A 17,428-nucleotide genomic window follows, 5' to 3' on the forward strand; every position below is an offset into this window, starting at 1 on the left:
GAAAAAAACTACTGTACCTCAACGCGGAAAAAAGAAAACTGAAGAGGCACTCTCACGTGACGGATGGGAAGTCATCCGCGCATGCACGTTGCATGCTGTGAACACGCCAGAAGACTCTGGCAAAACTTTTTATTTTTGCTGAGAAAAAATTGCTGTTTCCTGGGCTGACGCGGATGTCGACCCACATGTGAGAACAAGCAGCCTGCTTGTCCTAGGAGAATGTAGGGGTTAAGTGACTTGTCTAAGGTCACAAGGAGCTGCAGTGGGAATTGAACTCAGGTCGCCAAGATCAAAGCCTGCTGCACTATTAGGCTACTCCTCCACTTGTGAGCAGCCACATGTCCTTATCTTTCCAGGTACTTTTTAGAAAGTAAACAAATGTTTAGTTAGTGTTATAATTGATCCATATTTCAGTTACCTGTTATTGTTTGCTGATTGCAGTTTTTATGTTCATTGTTTAATACTTTTTAAGACAATAGACATAAGTACATAAGTACATAAGTAGTGCCATACTGGGAAAGACCAAAGGTCCATCTAGCCCAGCATCCTGTCACCGACAGTGGCCAATCCAGGTCAAGGGCACCTGGCACGCTCTCCAAACGTAAAAACATTCCAGACAAGTTATACCTAAAAATGCGGAATTTTTCCAAGTCCATTTAATAGCGGTCTATGGACTTGTCCTTTAGGAATCTATCTAACCCCTTTTTAAACTCCGTCAAGCTAACCGCCCGTACCACGTTCTCCGGCAACGAATTCCAGAGTCTAATTACACGTTGGGTGAAGAAAAATTTTCTCCGATTCGTTTTAAATTTACCACACTGTAGCTTCAACTCATGCCCTCTAGTCCTAGTATTTTTGGATAGCGTGAACAGTCGCTTCACATCCACCCGATCCATTCCACTCATTATTTTATACACTTCTATCATATCTCCCCTCAGCCGTCTCTTCTCCAAGCTGAAAAGCCCTAGCCTTCTCAGCCTCTCTTCATAGGAAAGTCGTCCCATCCCCACTATCATTTTCGTCGCCCTTCGCTGTACCTTTTCCAATTCTACTATATCTTTTTTGAGATACGGAGACCAGTACTGAACACAATACTCCAGGTGCGGTCGCACCATGAAGCGATACAACGGCATTATAACATCCGCACACCTGGACTCCATACCCTTCCTAATAACACCCAACATTCTATTTGCTTTCCTAGCCGCAGCAGCACACTGAGCAGAAGGTTTCAGCGTATCATCGACACTATTCAGTTTATTGCCTCTGCTGTCTGGAGTGATAAAGAATCCTGGTGGTTTGTGTGTTGGGTCTGTGAGTGCTTTCTGGGAACTGTGAGATTACTGGGAATATGACCCCAGTAACCTAGAAATCACTGGGGATCATTTGAGAGTGGGAGACTCGCCCAGAGGCGGTTGGGGCTCAGTAAGTGGAAGGACGGTGCTAGTGTAGAGCACAAGCAGCAGGTGCAGGCGGACCTGAGCTGTGCTGGGGACAGACCCTCTAAGTGGCCGCAGGGTAATCCCAGGTGGGTGGCTAGGTATTTTGTGACAGTTTGATTTTACCTTGTGCTGCAGATTTTATGATTTTGAAAGCAAGGCCATAACATGTTTCTACTGCACTTGCACTTGAGATTGCCATTAACACATGAAGAACATACCCCATTTTCATCCACCTTATCCATCATGCTTATGTGTGTTTCCAGAAGGATTTCCATTGTGCGTGAATATCCTCCAAAGGCAGCATAATGTAGAGCTGTCCATCCTTTATGGTCACTTTCAGGAAAATAAAGAGAAAATATTGATATTATATTAACATCTTCTTTCCTGCCTTCAGATAAAAAAAATATTGAGGCTAGAGAAGTAAATAAGACAATTATTTAACACTTTAGCAAATATCGGCTGTAAAGATCCCTTGGCTTTCTAAAAAGGAACATTATGTTTCTGTAGTCAAATGAAAATGGGGGCTACAATACCAGGAAGAACACCTGGGAACAATTTGGTTTCTTGGCTTTTCTCTTTTGGGTCAGGTACAACTGGGATTGCTGTAGAAGCAACAGTCACAGTAGCTGGGTGTGGGGTAGAGAATGAAATGGGGACAAAGTTTGTCCCCATCCCCGCGTGCTCTCTCTCTGTCCCCACTAGCTCTGTCCCCATCCCTGCCTGATCCAGGTGGGCTCTGTCTTCATCTGCACAAGCCTCGAATACTTATATATTTAAATCTTATTATCAAACATATAAATGGCAAGTGACCGACTCACCTGCAAATGTGCAGTAGAGACTTCCCTCTCTGTCCCTCCCTCGTGTCAAGACGTGATGACGTCAGAGGGTGGAACAGAGAGGGAAACGGAGTCGGACTGTCGGACGCTGCCGCTGGAGCCTGGAAACGAACATCGCGTGCACCAACCTCCACCGTCCCATCCCCGCCACCGCTCCCCCCCCCTCCGTATCGGGCCCCCTGCACTGACCTGACAGTGCCTCTCACCTCCGTGTGGAAGTGCTGCAGGCAGCAGCAGAGCGATCTGCTGCTGCCTGCAGCGCTTTCACACAGAGTTAAGATGCGCTGTCAGGTCAGTGCAGGGGGCCTGGCACGGAGGGGGGAGGGAGTGGCGGCGAGGAGGATAGCTGGAAATATCGCCCGTTTTAACGGGCTTAACGGCTAGTTAAAGTATAAAAAGGAACAATATTCTGTACAACTGTTATTTATAAATCACAAATATAAAACAAGAACAACAAGAACAGCTACAATAGCCCCCCCCCCCCCCCCGCCACTCTCTATCATTCCAACCTTAATAATAGCTGACTTCTACTACCCCAAGGAACTCTAATCCACCCTTTTAAAATGTCCATGGGTACAAAATACAACCTACTCTGTATGCCCTAGTGGGGAAGAAATATGTCCTATGAAATATTGTTATAAATTTTTTTTTTAATTTTTTTATTTAATTTTACACTAGGAAAAAATGCCCATTTCTGAGCAGAATGAAACTGGCGCTAGCAAGGGGCCCCCTCCCTTAGTCCCTCGAAGCTACTTGCCTTGTTCGCTGTGGGCCGTTTCGGCCCTCGAGTGTCAATAGCTCCGCCCTCGACGTCATGACGTTTTGACGCGAGGGCGGTGCAGACACTCTAGGGCACACCGTATATCTCGGGCGCCTCAACTTCCGTGGAGGCTTCAGAACGTTAGGGTTGCCTTTTATATATATAGATTATTCATCAAGCATTTCAACTTGAACAGAAAAGGTACTTCATCAAAAGAAAAACAAAAACAAATACATCCATATAAATTCAAAATTATAGTTTACCAGATTTAAGTACTCTCAAGTCCTCTATTTTGTGATCCAAGAGTTACACACGTGGAATATTTAAAGAAATATAGTAAGAATTATTAAACCTGTCTAAACAAAGAGTTCCTAATTCAATCATAGCTCTATTTTTGTTAATATTATCCTCAAGATCTTCTGGCAACAAGAAATTCTGTAAGGTGTAGAGATTCATAAAAAACATACTTCACTGACTGGTAACAGATTACACACTTGCAAGGATAATGTAGGTAAAAGGTAGCGCCCAACTGAAGGACACCTGGTTTTAGAAGCAAAAATTGTCTACGTCTTATTTGTGTTTCCTTAGAAACTTCAGGGAATATACGTATTTTTAATCCCATGAATTCTTTGTCTTTATTTTTAAAGAATTGTCTCATAATCCACATTTTGTCTGGAGGAAAAGCAACTGTTACCAGCAATGTCGTTGGAGAAACTAATTCAACTGTTGGAGCCTCTAGTATGGCAGAGGCGTCCAGCAGTTGATCCGAAGAATTTCCAGGCGCCTTAGTTGGTAAATAATAGGCCTGAGTTATAGGAGGAAGAGAATCCTCCGGCATCCCCAGGGACTCTTTGAAATATTTATTCAACAGTTCCCTAGGAGCAATCGTAATTGTCCTAGGGAAATTCAAGAATCTCAAGTTATTGGCCCTCTGGGAGTTCTCCAGAAGTTCAATCTTCCTTCTCATATTAATACAGTCTTTAGTTAAAGTTGTTTGTATCTCTTGTATTTTTTCTATGTGTTCCAGTTGGTTTTTTAATATTTTTTGATATATCTTTCCTTTCATTTTCAGCGGTTACAACTGTTTCTTCTAGTTTCTTTACTCGGGATTCTAATACTTGAACTTGAGGACATAGAACTTTTCCTAAGTTAACTATCAAAAGCCATAAATTTTCCAGGGTCACTTCTGTAGGTTTAACTTCTAGAAACGCAAGAGTGTTCAAAGTCTGTTGCTCTTCAGCAGAAGTACTTACAGATTGCATTCCTGTTGAACTCAGAGGAACTCCTGCAGACAAAGATGTAGACTCCTGGGCTAGAGAAGGGCTAAAACTCCCTTCAACACTTTTATTCTCCGGCGAGTTTATTATGTTCCCCCGTGGCTCCACTGCTAAAACACTTCCTGGTTGCAGAGGAGACGCTGCTGCCGCCGCCGGAGAAAGAACGCCCAGGGGCTGCGGGGGACGAGCACGCAGGTCGGGGTTTAGAGAGATGTCATGCACTAGCGGCGTCTCGGAGCTTCCACCTATTCCAGGCGTCGCAAGCGTGCCATTCTCCGACCTCTGTTGAACTCCGGATCTCCACAGAAAAGTATCTAATGTACCCGAAGACAGAGTAGTAGGTCGGCCTGGGGGAGCAGCGGCTGCCAATTTCCCTCTGCGTTTCGGCATAACGAGGAAACAAACCAAGCCACTCAAGGCTGATCAAGGAACGCAGAGATCAGCATCAGGTTCTTTCTGCCATCTTGGATCGGTACGCCCTGGGACTGTTATAAATTTTTAATCTGTGGATGAATAATAAGTCATCAACAATCTCAGGATTTAATCTAGCTCTTCTATCTTCCACTGCCCTTCCCATAATAGAAAATGTCCTCTCAGCAGATGTGTTGGTAGCAGGAATGCACAGGAACCCCCATGAAAGTTTTGCTGGTTTTGGCCAGCACTTTTGCTTGTTTTTCAAAAAAATCAAAACATTGTCACCTGCATTAAAGAATAACACGAGGACGGAGACAACGTTTGTCCCCATCCCTGTGAGCTCCTTCTCCATTCCCGCCCTGTCCCCATGGGCTCTGGCCCCATCCCCATGGTAACTGTGGTCCCTGTCCCCATGTCATTGTCTAGTATAGGGTGCCTCACAGAAGTGTAGCCAGGTTTTGACATCAGGTGGAGTAGACCTTTTGTAAAACAGGCACTGATGCAAGGCTGAAGGATTGATCTGCAGAGGTACCATTTCATTCAAAATCTGTTTAGGGGAACAGCCACTCCTCTTGCGCTCCCCTAGCTATACCTCTGGTGCCTCAGTCATAGCATCTAGTAGCCAGATTCAAGGCAAATACATACTGTTTTCTAAAGCAGTGCTTCTCAAACCAGTCCTAGGGAACCACCAGTCAGTCAGTTTTTTGGGATATCCCCTAATGAATATGCATAATATTTCAAATGTAATTGACTTAATAAAAATGGGTTTTATTAAACAAACTTAATCAACAATACTTAGTCCAAGATACCATTCATACCAACCACTCACTCAACCATACTTCAAACCAAGCACTAAAATACGGTGTTAGCTGAACAATTCCCATATACATAATTACTAACACTATAAACTGACTAATACATACTATATAATGCAATGTGTCAGCCTATATATGCATTTCTCAATGCTTACAAGTTGTTTATATAAGCAATGCAACGTAATAATTGTCCACTTTCATCAAGCTGTCCCGATGTACAGCAATGCATAAAAATGTATTAGTCTCTCCAAAAGGCAAAGCAAAAAAACGTGTTTTACTTATCCTATAAACTCGAATGTTCAGTTTCTCCACTCGTAAGTGCTTCCTAAACACGGATAGCTGTAGACATCATCAAACTGCGCCAGACGCTCTTGAAAAAATCTCGTCACCAAAGCGCATGTGCGCCTAGGCAAAGAAACAAAAGATGAAAAAAACAATCCAACTGCGTCTCAGCTTGCTCCGTGTGAATTTCTCCCCCAATTAGGGGATAACCGTATAAATCTTCAACTGCTGTATCTCTATATTCGCACAATTGCCCAATAGACCATGTGCCCTACGCGTTTCGCCAAATGGCGTCCTCAGGGGCTTGATCTTATTGTGGCATACGCCAGCTTGAACACCTGTTAAGTAAGCAGATGACCCGTCTAGGTTCCTCCCAGACGCCGACCATGCTCAAAACCAAGGTACACTAACTGCTGTTACCATATCCTCTGGCAACGAGTTCCAGAGTTTAAGTATTCATATTATTTTCTCTTGTTTGTTATAAAAGTATTAACAGGTAACTTCATCTTTGTTCCTCTTGAAAAAGAAAACAATTGATTCATGTTTACCCGCCCTATTCCACTCAGAATTTTGTAGACCTTTATCATATCCCCTCTCAGCTGCTCCTTTTCCAAGCTGAAGCAACATAATCTTTACAAGTGATACTGTGGAAGGGCTGTATGGTAAGGTTTGTCTCTTTGCAGATGATACCAACTGTGTAATAGGGTGGACACCTCGGAGGGTGTGGATGGCATGAGGAAGGATCTGGAGAAGCTTGAAGAATTGTCAGACCTGTGAGTTCTTGTACCAAGTAGAGCGCTGCCGAGCCCGGTACTCGGACAAGGTTCTGCTTGGTGGCCGGACAACCCCGGGTTTCACCTGCGCTGACCGCCGTTCCCCAGAGGTTGAGCCCCTAGGTGCAGGCGGCCTGCAGGGCTTACGAGATGGAGCAGGAAGCGGGGTGATGAACGTGACGGCCAGACAGACAGCAGGCAAGAGAGTGTTCCAGGTACAGGCAGAGTCAGTAGGCAGGCAGCAGACACAAAAGTAATCCAGATACAGGCAGAGTCAGCAACGAAGGACAAAGTAGAGGAGAAGCACACTACTGAGCAAGTAACACCTACCAAATTAGAAGCCGAAGCAAGAAGTCTAGGGAGAGCTCAGCTGATAAAGTGCTGGCGTCTGACATCAGCAGCGAGAAGGGGCACAGCCATAGGACAAAAGCAAGGGAAGGAGGAACTGGAAGACCAATAGGAGAGAGGCAAGGGAAGCCAGGCAGAGGAAGAGCAGACCCAGGTGGGTGGAAGCAAAGCAATCAAGGAGCCTGGAAGCCAGGCAGAGAGAGAGCAGAGCCAGATGCATGGAAGCAAGCAATCAAGGAGCCTGCAGCCAGAGAAGAACTACACACACATGGCTCAGGACTGTGCCAGTCAAGTGTGCCTGTCGAAGGGACCCTGCGCAGCCCGAGGACGCCACTTGCATTGAGGTAGGGGACATGACAAGAATGGTCTGAAAATTGGCAACTAAGATCTAATGCTAAGAAATGTAGGGTCATGCACCTGGGATACAATAATCCAAGGAAACGGTAGAGTATAGGGGTGAAATGCTTCTGTGTATGAAAGAAGAGCGGGATTTGGGGGTGATTGTGTCCAAAGACCTTAAGGTGGCCAAACAGGTAGGAAAGGCAATAGTCAAAGCCATAAGGATGCTTGGGTGCATAATGAGAGGGATGACCAGCAGGAAAAAAGAGGTGATAGTGCCCTTGTATAAGTCTCTGGTGAGGCCTCATTTGGAGTACTGCGTGCAATTCTGGAGACAGCACCTACAGAAAGATATAAACAGGATGGAATCAGTCCAAAGGGCGGCTACCAAACTGGTAAACAGTTTCTGTCATAAAACATATAGGAACAGACTTATGAACCTCAACGTGTACACATTGGGTGGGAGAGAGGGATATGATAGATGTGTTTAAATATCTCAGTGGTGTTAACGTACAGGAGGTGAGCCTTTTTTAAATGAAGGAAAACTATGGAATTAGAGGGCATAGGATGAAGTTAAGAGGAAACAGGCTTAGGAGGAATCTGAGAAAATACTATTTCATGGAAAGGGTGGTGGATGTATAGAATGGTCTCCTGGTGGAGGTCATGGAGACGAGGACTGTGTCAGAATTTAAGAAAGTGTGGGATCCCTTAGGAAGAGGAGCTAATGGTTATTGAGAAAGGGCAAACTGGATGGGCAATTTGGCCCTTATCTGCCATCTTGATTCTGTTTCTATGTTTTTGTTTATCCTTGGAAAGCTGTAGTCCATTTCCCACTGTTCCTGACTTGTTGAGAACTGAAGGGGCAGAACAACCCTTCAAAATATATGTTCAAGCAATGGCCTTTTTGATCTACCATGCTATGGTCACCTTTGAAGTTGCTTCTCCCTTTTTCTGTCTCCCAAACAGGTCTGTTCCTTGTTTCCTCTTGCCTCCTCCTAATGCCAAAAGGATTACCTGAACAACAATGCCTGTAGCTTCCAAATTCTCCTGGCAAAATAAATTGCCACCAGAAAAATTGTCAACTTCGCATTCTTTACCTTAGCTTCCCTTGAAGGCTCAAAGGGTGACTGCAAGGTCGATAACACAAGATTTAAATCCAAAGGTGTAACATCAGTTACCACAGGGGACTCAATTTTACACCTCTCAAGAATTGCACCATACCTGAATTTGATACCAGTGCCTTGTCCCAAACTAAATCTTGATAACAAGCCAATGCAGAAACTTGAACTTCAAGGGAGGCTAAAAGCCAAACCCCTGTCTAGATCATCGTGTTAAAATTCCAGAATCTCCACTACTGATGCCTTTATGGGAACCCTGTGAAGCTGCTGACATTAGGCCTCAAAATTCTGCAATACCCTGATGTAAGCCAAGGAGGTGGACCTGCTGCATGGTGGAAATTACCTTACCTGAACAACCTCTCCTTCTCAACCCTGTCCTCTCAAGAGCCAGGCTGTAAGACAGTAAGCAGATGGTTCTGGCATCTATACCAGTTTTTCACTAGATTATCCATCACCATAAACCTCAGCAGTTGCATCACCACCAGACATACCACATCTCCCTACCAGAGCCTCTGCGACCAGTGCGGAATTACCAAAAACATCAGGCTCTGGGCCCTTCTATTTTTTGAATGATCCTGCCTAGCAAGGGCCATAACAGAACATATTACAGCAAACCGCTCATCTTTCCCATCTGCAGCTTAAGAACCTGAGTACATTTAAGGTAGCCCCTGAAGCCATGAGATCCATGACTGGCTGATCCCAGTGCTGCACTACCTCTGCAAAGACTTCCTCTCCTAGACTCAATTCTCCTGATCTAACCAATTTCTTCTTTAAAAATCTGCCTGAATGTTTTCTATTCCAGCTACATGAGAAGATGATAGGTCCGAGAGATGTTTCTCTACCTAATCCATCAAAATTGCTGCTTTTGTCACCACATGGAGACTCTTCACACCTCCTTGTCAATTTACATACACTACCTCCCGTTGCATTGGCAGACAGTACCCAGGTCACCTTGTTCTGAACTAAAAGCTGGAAGGACTGCAATGCACAGTTAATCCCCCTGGTCTATAGACTGTTTATTGACAAAACTGACCTCCTCCTGCGATCAAATAACTTAGTCCACTTATCCCAGATAATGCGCTCCCTAGCCCCTGAGGTTGGCATTTCTTGTAATTACCATCCAGTCCACAGCTTTTTAATTCATTTCCTTCGCTATAGTAGTCCCCTAAAGTCACCAAGTTAGGTTCTCTCTCTCCCCTTCTTGAAGGTGAAGTCTCACCATCAAATCCTGAGTCTACGGAGACCATAGGGACAATAGAGCTTTCTAGAGGGGCCACATGTGGGCCTAAGTCCATGGGACCACCTCCAGTGTTGCTGCCATATACCTCAAGAGCTGAAAATAGCCCCAAGGCTGAGGCCTCTCTCTGCTGCACAGTTGCAAATCTGTAAATATAGCTTTCCCACTCTCTCTTCTGTCAAGAATACTCATCCATGACCAGTATGAAAGCACAGTTCCAGATACTCTTATCATTTACAAGGGGGTCAGCTTGCTCTTGGCTGGGTTGACTAGTGAGCCCTGCTCCTCTAGGATCTAGAAAACCCGAGTTGTGGCTTTTGTGTTCTCCTAGAAGGACTTTGTTCAAATCAACTAATCATCCAGATAGGAGTGTACCAAGATTTCCTCTCCTTTCATAAGGCTGCTGCCCCCACTACTATCATTTTGGTACCCTGCTGATCCAAAGTGTAGGGCACAAAATTGGAAATGCTGTCCTAAAACTGCAAAACAAAAGGTATAACTGGTAAGCCACCCTGAGTGAGGATATACAGGTAAGGCTCCATTAAATCTAGATGTCAGAAAGTCCCCCTGCCAGATTGCCACAATGACCAACCACAGGATTTCCATCTGAAAGTTGGGAATCCTTAAGGCTCTGTTGAGTCTTTTGAGATCTAGGATAGGACAAAAGGTCCCTCCTTTTTGTAGACCATGAGGTAGACAGAATATATCCCTGTACTGCACTCATCCTGTGTAATGGGCACTTTAAGCCTGGAGTTGCAACAAGTTCTGTAGAATCTCCTTGACCATTGCTGCTTTTATTTGGAAGTGACAAGAAAACTCCAGGAAAGCTTCCAGCAAAGAACCAGTGAAATTCAGGGTGTACCCTTCTTAGACTTCTAGGACCCACTCATGTGTAATAATCTGGATCCATCTCAGATAGAAGCTCTTTAACTGAACTGCAAATGCCACCATAAGGCAGGTCCCTCCACCTTCATTATGTCCCCGAGGACTGCCCCAAGGTGATCACCACAGCCTTCCAGTTATCCCTGGAGCCTCCCCGAAAGGACTATTCTCCTCTGGAAAAGCCTATTTCCGAGTTCCACTTCTCCCTAGGTGATAGCAACGAGCTCTCGGAAATGTTCTCTGGTAGCAGAACTGTGCCTGGAGCTCTTTGGCTTACCCTCCAGCAGGTGTGTGACCTTGGATTCCCCCAAACTCTTAACCAGTTGTCCAAGTCTTCCCTGAATAGCAACTTACCCTGGAAGGGAAGCATCCTGAACTTCACCTTGGATGTCACATCCACTGACTGCAAAACCACAGGAACCTATGTGCTACTAAAAGTGCCATCCCTTTCTTTAAGGCTCTTATAAGATCATACAAGGGGTTCACTAGAAAGCAGATCCTAACTCTATCTTGCTTAACTCTAGGTCATCCCAACCAGGCAATTCCCTGAAGATCTGTCCAATCGTACTCCATCCACCAGTTTCTGCATATCACAGGGTAAAGAGCTAAGGCGAGGACCTCGAAGACCAGCTTCAGGAGGGCTTCTATCCAGCAGTTTTTTTGGTTCTTTCAAACCAGCACCTCCCTCCACTGGAATGGTGGTTTTATTGGTAACTGAAGAGACCAAAGTGTGCACCAATCCAATCCAGTCTCTATGGAGGTACATAAGTACTGCCATACTGGGAAAGACTGAAGGTCCATCAAGTCCAGCATCTTGTTTCCAACAGTGGCCAATTCAGGCCACAAGTACCCAGCAAGATCCAAAAAAAAGTAAATACATTTTATGCTGCTTATCCTAGAAATAAGCAGTGGAGTTTGTCAAAGTCCATTTTAATAATGGTCTATGGATATCAGAGATCTTCTTTTGCAACTAACTTGGATTTTCCCTATTATTTTAATAACTTAAAAACAAACAGTTGTTGGTCAGAATCAAAGACTAGGTCTCTGTATGTAACCTAGCATGCCAGCTGCTAAAAGCTCAGCCAGATGGTACAACCCTTGAATGATAGCAGAGACTTTCTTCCCCTCCTATCCTTCCAAAAGCAACAGTACCACTAGCTAGCATGAGAGGCAGAAGCAGGAAGCAAAGTTTAGATTCTTGTGAACTTAGACTCTGCTTTTTTTTGTTTTGTTTTCTTTTTACTATGAAAAAGTACTTTACAGTACTTCAAACTCATGGTTTTGAAGGCAATAAGCAGGGTAGGTCACATAGAAGTCCTTTAAAAAGCGTGGTAGGCCTCACATTGGCCTACCGTGTGGTAAAAGGAAACTACTGCGGGATGCACTGAGGCATCTCAAGGTAGTTTCCTGCTCAGTGCACACTAATCCCACACTGGAAAATATTTTTTATTTTCCAGCACAGGAGGTGTGTCTAAGGACAGAGAGTAGGCATGCCTGCGCTAATCGGGTAGTGCAAGCACATTACCATATGCTACCCGATTAGTGTGGGAGTAGTGTGGGAGCTCTTAATGCCTTAATGGCGGTAAGGGCTTCCGTCAGTAATGGCAACGCACCAATAGGGAAATTAGCATATGTCCGTTAGAGAAAAAAAAACAAATGTGGCCATTCTACTGCTACACTAAAAGTGGCCCAGTGTACAGGAAACCCACGCATCGACAGCAGCACTGGCCACTTTTTAGCACAGCTTAGTAAAAAGACACCACAGTCCATACTTTTTACCAGAAATAAGAGACATTCATGAAATATTTCATTAAAAAATATATATATAATAATTATTATTATTATTAATTTTTTTTTACCTAAGAAGGAGTGCACCTTTCTTCAACAGAAGCCTTACTACCTTTTCATGGCCATTCTGAGCTGCCATATGAAGGGAAGTCATTCCCTTATCATCTCCTTCATTTAAAAGTCTTGCATCCGTCAAATCTCGTAAAAGTCGTAGGCAGGTATTAATACGTCCATAGCTTGAAAAGAGCAGTAAGTGTGTTACTAGAAAGGTTTGAGGGGTCTACAGATATATGCATTGGTTTATTACTCTAACTTTTTACCTTGCTGCAAAGTGCAATGGAGATCTTCTATTTTTACTTTTGGAGTAGACGGAGACATTCAAGCCAAGTAAATTGTTAACTGATCCAGGTACACCCTCTCTGCACGCATAATGTAGAGGAGTGCAGCCATCTTGGTCTTCTTGACTTACCAGCTCTTTAATTTCATCCAGCTAATTAAAAATATTTCAAAAAATATGTCAAATAGTGTATCATCAAAAATGTTTTTTTCTTACAGAAGAAGCAGTAAAAAACAAATGATAGCCATAATCTAGGAAACAGTAGCAGGCAATTATTAGACTCAAAATGACATTATCCTGTGCTTTTAACTACTTGAGGCTAAGGGTAACATGAATAGACCATGGAGAATCTACTCTCCCAAGCACACCCCCACCACACACACTAGCCCTCACAATGAGAAAGTAGCAGTAAATTTGAACTAGCAAAACATTTACCTGAAGAAATTCTTTATTCAAATGCTTCAAACCTCCAGGCTGCAGAACAGTCAAATGCAGGAAATTTCGACCGGCGAGATCTCTTATTTTTACATTTGCTCCTAATAAATTATAGCGAGAAAAAAGTATACCGTTATTGTAAGCTGTTTACTATATTATTCAGCAGTCACACCCCTAAGGATATAAATGGAAAATTTAGTACTGATAAAATATTTTATGGACCAGTTTCTCATAAGAAGGCGGCTCAACTGGTGGTTTGGGAAAACACGGCTCTCCAGGATCTTGCATGTAGCTCTTTCATAGAAAACAGATTTTTAAAATACAGATTAAAATGATAGAGGTTAAAAAAGAACTCATACTCAGTACAGTGTGCAGTATTTCAAAGGCTTATGCTCACTATCAAGTAAAATAATAACTACAAACAGTGTTCCCTCTAAGGTGAGCATGTGAGCAATCGCTCATACAAATTGGGAGCGTCACCCACTTAAGATCAATGTGTGCTCACTTCAGAGGGATGTGGGAACAAAAGTTTTTACCACCACACAGGAATGGTAAAAGGTTTTGTTCTGCAGTAAAGAAATCCTTTCCTCCCTTTCCGTCTTCCTCCCTGCAGGTTTCCCTTACAGGATCCTGCAGCAGGCAGCGATTCACAGTAACAGACTGTCTCTGTGACCTTCCGTCTTCCTCCCTGTAGGTTACCCTTACAGGATCCTGCAGCAGGCAGCGATTCACAGTAACCAACTGTCTCTGTGACCTTCCTCCTACCACATCCTGCCCTCTACTGCAACTTCCTGTTTAGTGTCAAAACAGGAAGTTGCCGTAGAGAGGGCGGGACACGGCAGAAGGAAAGCCACAGAGACGGCCACTGACTGTGAATCATTGCCGGCTGCAGGAACCCAAGGAGGTTGGATATAAACAGGAGACGGGCTGCTGCATCCATGTTGTCATTCTTTATTGCTGGTAACATGAAAGAAAATATGTATTTTTATTATTTTAACTTATGAAAACCACTTGTCCCTGAAACATGCTCAAAACAGAATAATCCATTTGTACAAAAGAGATATGTGATTCCATGTGCCCCAATGAGAGTTTAATTTTACTTCCAATCTTTATAACACCAGGCTTCCGAAGGAAGCTTACAACAGTTAAGATGAGCCCCCATCAGTAAACAGGATATCCTTACTGAAATTTGGCCATGTAATACTGTTTGAAGATGTTTTAATGATATTTAGTTTTTATTTCATGATATTTATATGAAATGGGAAGCTTTCAAATAAATCAAAAAGCTGTTGAATAAATAAAAAAAAATAATTTATTATTTTGTCCTCCACCTTTTAAGGCACTGCCTATCCAACTGGAACAGTTTTTTACTTTTGACACAGATTCCTCCCCCCCCCCCCCCCCCCCCCCGGCTCGGTTTTGGTTGTCGGGCTATTTTCAGCTCCCACTAGAAAAAAAACTTTGCACAGCAGGTCGCTCCTTAGGGGGAACACTGCCTATAAAGTTATTAGTTTGAAGGCATTCTTTATAGTAAGGAACCCCTTATGCATTGGAGAATGAATAGTTTACATGTACAAAATAGCTGTTTGCAGGAAAATGTATATAGCCTTCTGCATAAAAATAGCTGCCTAAAAGCCACAGGTAGAAAATAGGCATGCATAAACTCTCCACTCATGCACAGACTGAAAATGAATGCAGAAAGAACAGCAGGTGGAAGTGGAAACAGCAAACACATAAGTACCCCCAGCATCTCCACTTGTGGCTGAAGCACACATACAACCCCCTCTATGTATACATCCCCTATCCCTTAAAATAACTGCTAGATGTCAAGAATGCCCTTGGAAATTTTGTGTACTCCATAAAGTAAAATTTCCTCTCTTGTTTACTTCTTCAGTTTGCTTCCCCTACAATTTTTCAGTCATTAAGAGTACTCATGCTCTTAACTACTTCACAATTTGACTATTTTTTCCTTAATTCACATGGGTGTGAGTTTTAGATGTTTATAAATAAAGAATTTAAGAAAACAACAATTTGACTACCTTGCAATACAATCTGATTATTTCATTCAATAGCTGACTCAGTTTTGGGCAACATATTGATCACAATATAAAGCAGAGCTTAGTGTTGTCATGTTTTAAAATCATACTATCTAAACACTGCTGAGAACCATGCAAAAAAAAAAAAAAAACTAGTGCTACTGATTAATCATGGTTAATTATTGTGCTTAATCTGGAAATTTTAATGGTGATTAAAATTATTACCAGCACTAACGTGATACTATCTGGGTCCATATTCAGTCCATGCCTGTCAGTGTTGGGGGGTTTTTTCTTGTTTTTTTAAACATAGTAACGTAACATAGTAGATGACGACAGAAAAAGACCTGCACGGTTCATCCAGTCTGCCCAACAAGATAAACTCATATGTGCTACTTTTTGTGCATACCTTACCTTGATTTGTATCTGCCATTTTCAGGGCACAGACCCTAGAAGTCTGCCCAGCACTAGCCCCACCTCCCAACCACCAGCCCCGCCTCCCACCACCGGCTCTGCCACCCAATCTCAGCTAAGCTTCTGAGGATCCATTCCTTCTGAACAGGATTCCTTTCTGTTTATCCCACGCATGTTTGAATTCCGTTACCGTTTTCATCTCCACCACCTCCCGTGGGAGGGCATTCCAAGTATCCACCACTCTCTCCGTGAAAAAATACTTCCTGACATTTTTCTTGAGTCTGCCCCCCTTCAATCTCATTTCATGTCCTCTAGTTCTACCGCCTTCCCATCTACGGAAAAGGTTCATTTGCGGATTAATACCTTTCAAATATTTGAACGTCTGTATCATATCACCCCTGTTTCTCCTTTCCTCCAGGGTATACATGTTCAGGTCAGCAAGTCTCTTCTCATATGTCTTGTAACGCAAATCCCATACCATTTTTGTAGCTTTTCTTTGCACCGCTTCAATTCTTTTTACATCCTTAGCAAGATACTGCCTCCAAAACTGAACTCAATACTCCAGGTGGGGCCTCGCCAATGACTTATACAGGGGCATCAACACCTCCTTTCTTCTGCTGGTCACATCTCTCTCTATACAGCCTAGCAACCTTCTAGCTACGGCCACCGCCCTGTCACACTGTTTCGTCGCCTTCAGATCCACAGATACTATCACCCCAAGATCCCTCTCCCCGTCCGTACATATCAGACTCTCACCACCTAACACATACGCTATCCACTATAGGCTGTTGAGCATCCACCTCCCTCCAGAAGCCACTAAAATAAATCACTCTAGGATCTCTCAGATTACAGATGCTGATGGAGTTACACATTATCCTGATTTAAAAATTGCTCAACAATTTTTGTATTACTATCAGCAACTTTATAATTCTGAAATAACTCCCTCCAAATCCATTTATCATTCATTTTTGGGTAAACTTACTCATTCCTCCCTCTCCCCTGAACAAAAGGCATCCTTAGATGCAAATATCTCACTGACAGAGTAGCGATTAAGGAATTACCTAGAAATAAATCCCCTGGCAATGATGGTTTAACAACTGAATTTTATAATGTTTTAGCAACTGTTCTTAGTCTCAGACTCCTTACATTGTATGAACATATGATTCAGCCTAATGGGGAAATGGGCTCATTTTTGGAATCTAAAATTATAGTTATACCTAAACCAGGGAGAGATCCAGCTAATGTTTCCAATTATCACCCTCTCTCTCTTATAAATGTAGATACTAAAATTTATACCAACATTTTAGCCAATCATTTGCAAGGTTCTATCCTTTCTTATACATCGAGACCAAAATGGTTTTACACTTGGAAGATTGCCATCAGAAAATTCTAGGTTATTCTGGAACATCCTTGCACAATCTATTGATAGCGATCACCCATTGATTGCTTTCTCCCTTGATGCTGAGAAAGCATTTGATCGTATCGAGTGGTCTTATCTCTTTAAAGTTCTTCACTGGTTTGGCTTTAATGACCTTTTTTTTAATATGATTAAGCTTCTTTATAATTCTCCTCAAGCATTCATCTCTGCTAATGGCATTTCCTTTTCAATTTTTTTTCTTAAAAGAAGAACTACACAAGGTTGCCCTCTTTCTCCATTATTATTTAACTAGTAAAAAAGGCCCGTTTCTGGCTCAAATGAAACGGGCGCTAGCAAGGTTTTCCGCGGAGTGTATATGTTTGAGAGAGTGTCTGTGAGAGTGACTGTGTGAGAGAGAGAGTGAATGTGCAAGTGTGTGTGTGTGACAGTGAGAATGGGTATGAGTGTGTCTGTGAGAGTGTGTGCAAGTGCATATGTGAGACAGTGAGTGTCCTCCCCTGTCCCCCATTAGGTCTCAGGACCC

General features: G+C 43.1%; 1 protein-coding gene across 1 annotated transcript in view; it reads right to left on the reverse strand.

The window, feature by feature from the left end:
• The window catches only part of TRPA1 (transient receptor potential cation channel subfamily A member 1), a 197,215-nt gene that overhangs the window by 102,321 nt on the left and 77,466 nt on the right, over positions 1 to 17,428 (reverse strand). Inside the window, 4 exon segments of the mRNA XM_030190171.1 lie at positions 1,658 to 1,772; positions 12,380 to 12,544; positions 12,629 to 12,798; positions 13,081 to 13,181. Of these exon segments, the coding sequence (XP_030046031.1) occupies positions 1,658 to 1,772; positions 12,380 to 12,544; positions 12,629 to 12,798; positions 13,081 to 13,181 (551 nt within the window).

Source organism: Microcaecilia unicolor, chromosome 1, assembly GCF_901765095.1.
Source record: "Microcaecilia unicolor chromosome 1, aMicUni1.1, whole genome shotgun sequence".
Classification (NCBI taxonomy): Eukaryota; Metazoa; Chordata; class Amphibia; order Gymnophiona; family Siphonopidae; genus Microcaecilia; species Microcaecilia unicolor.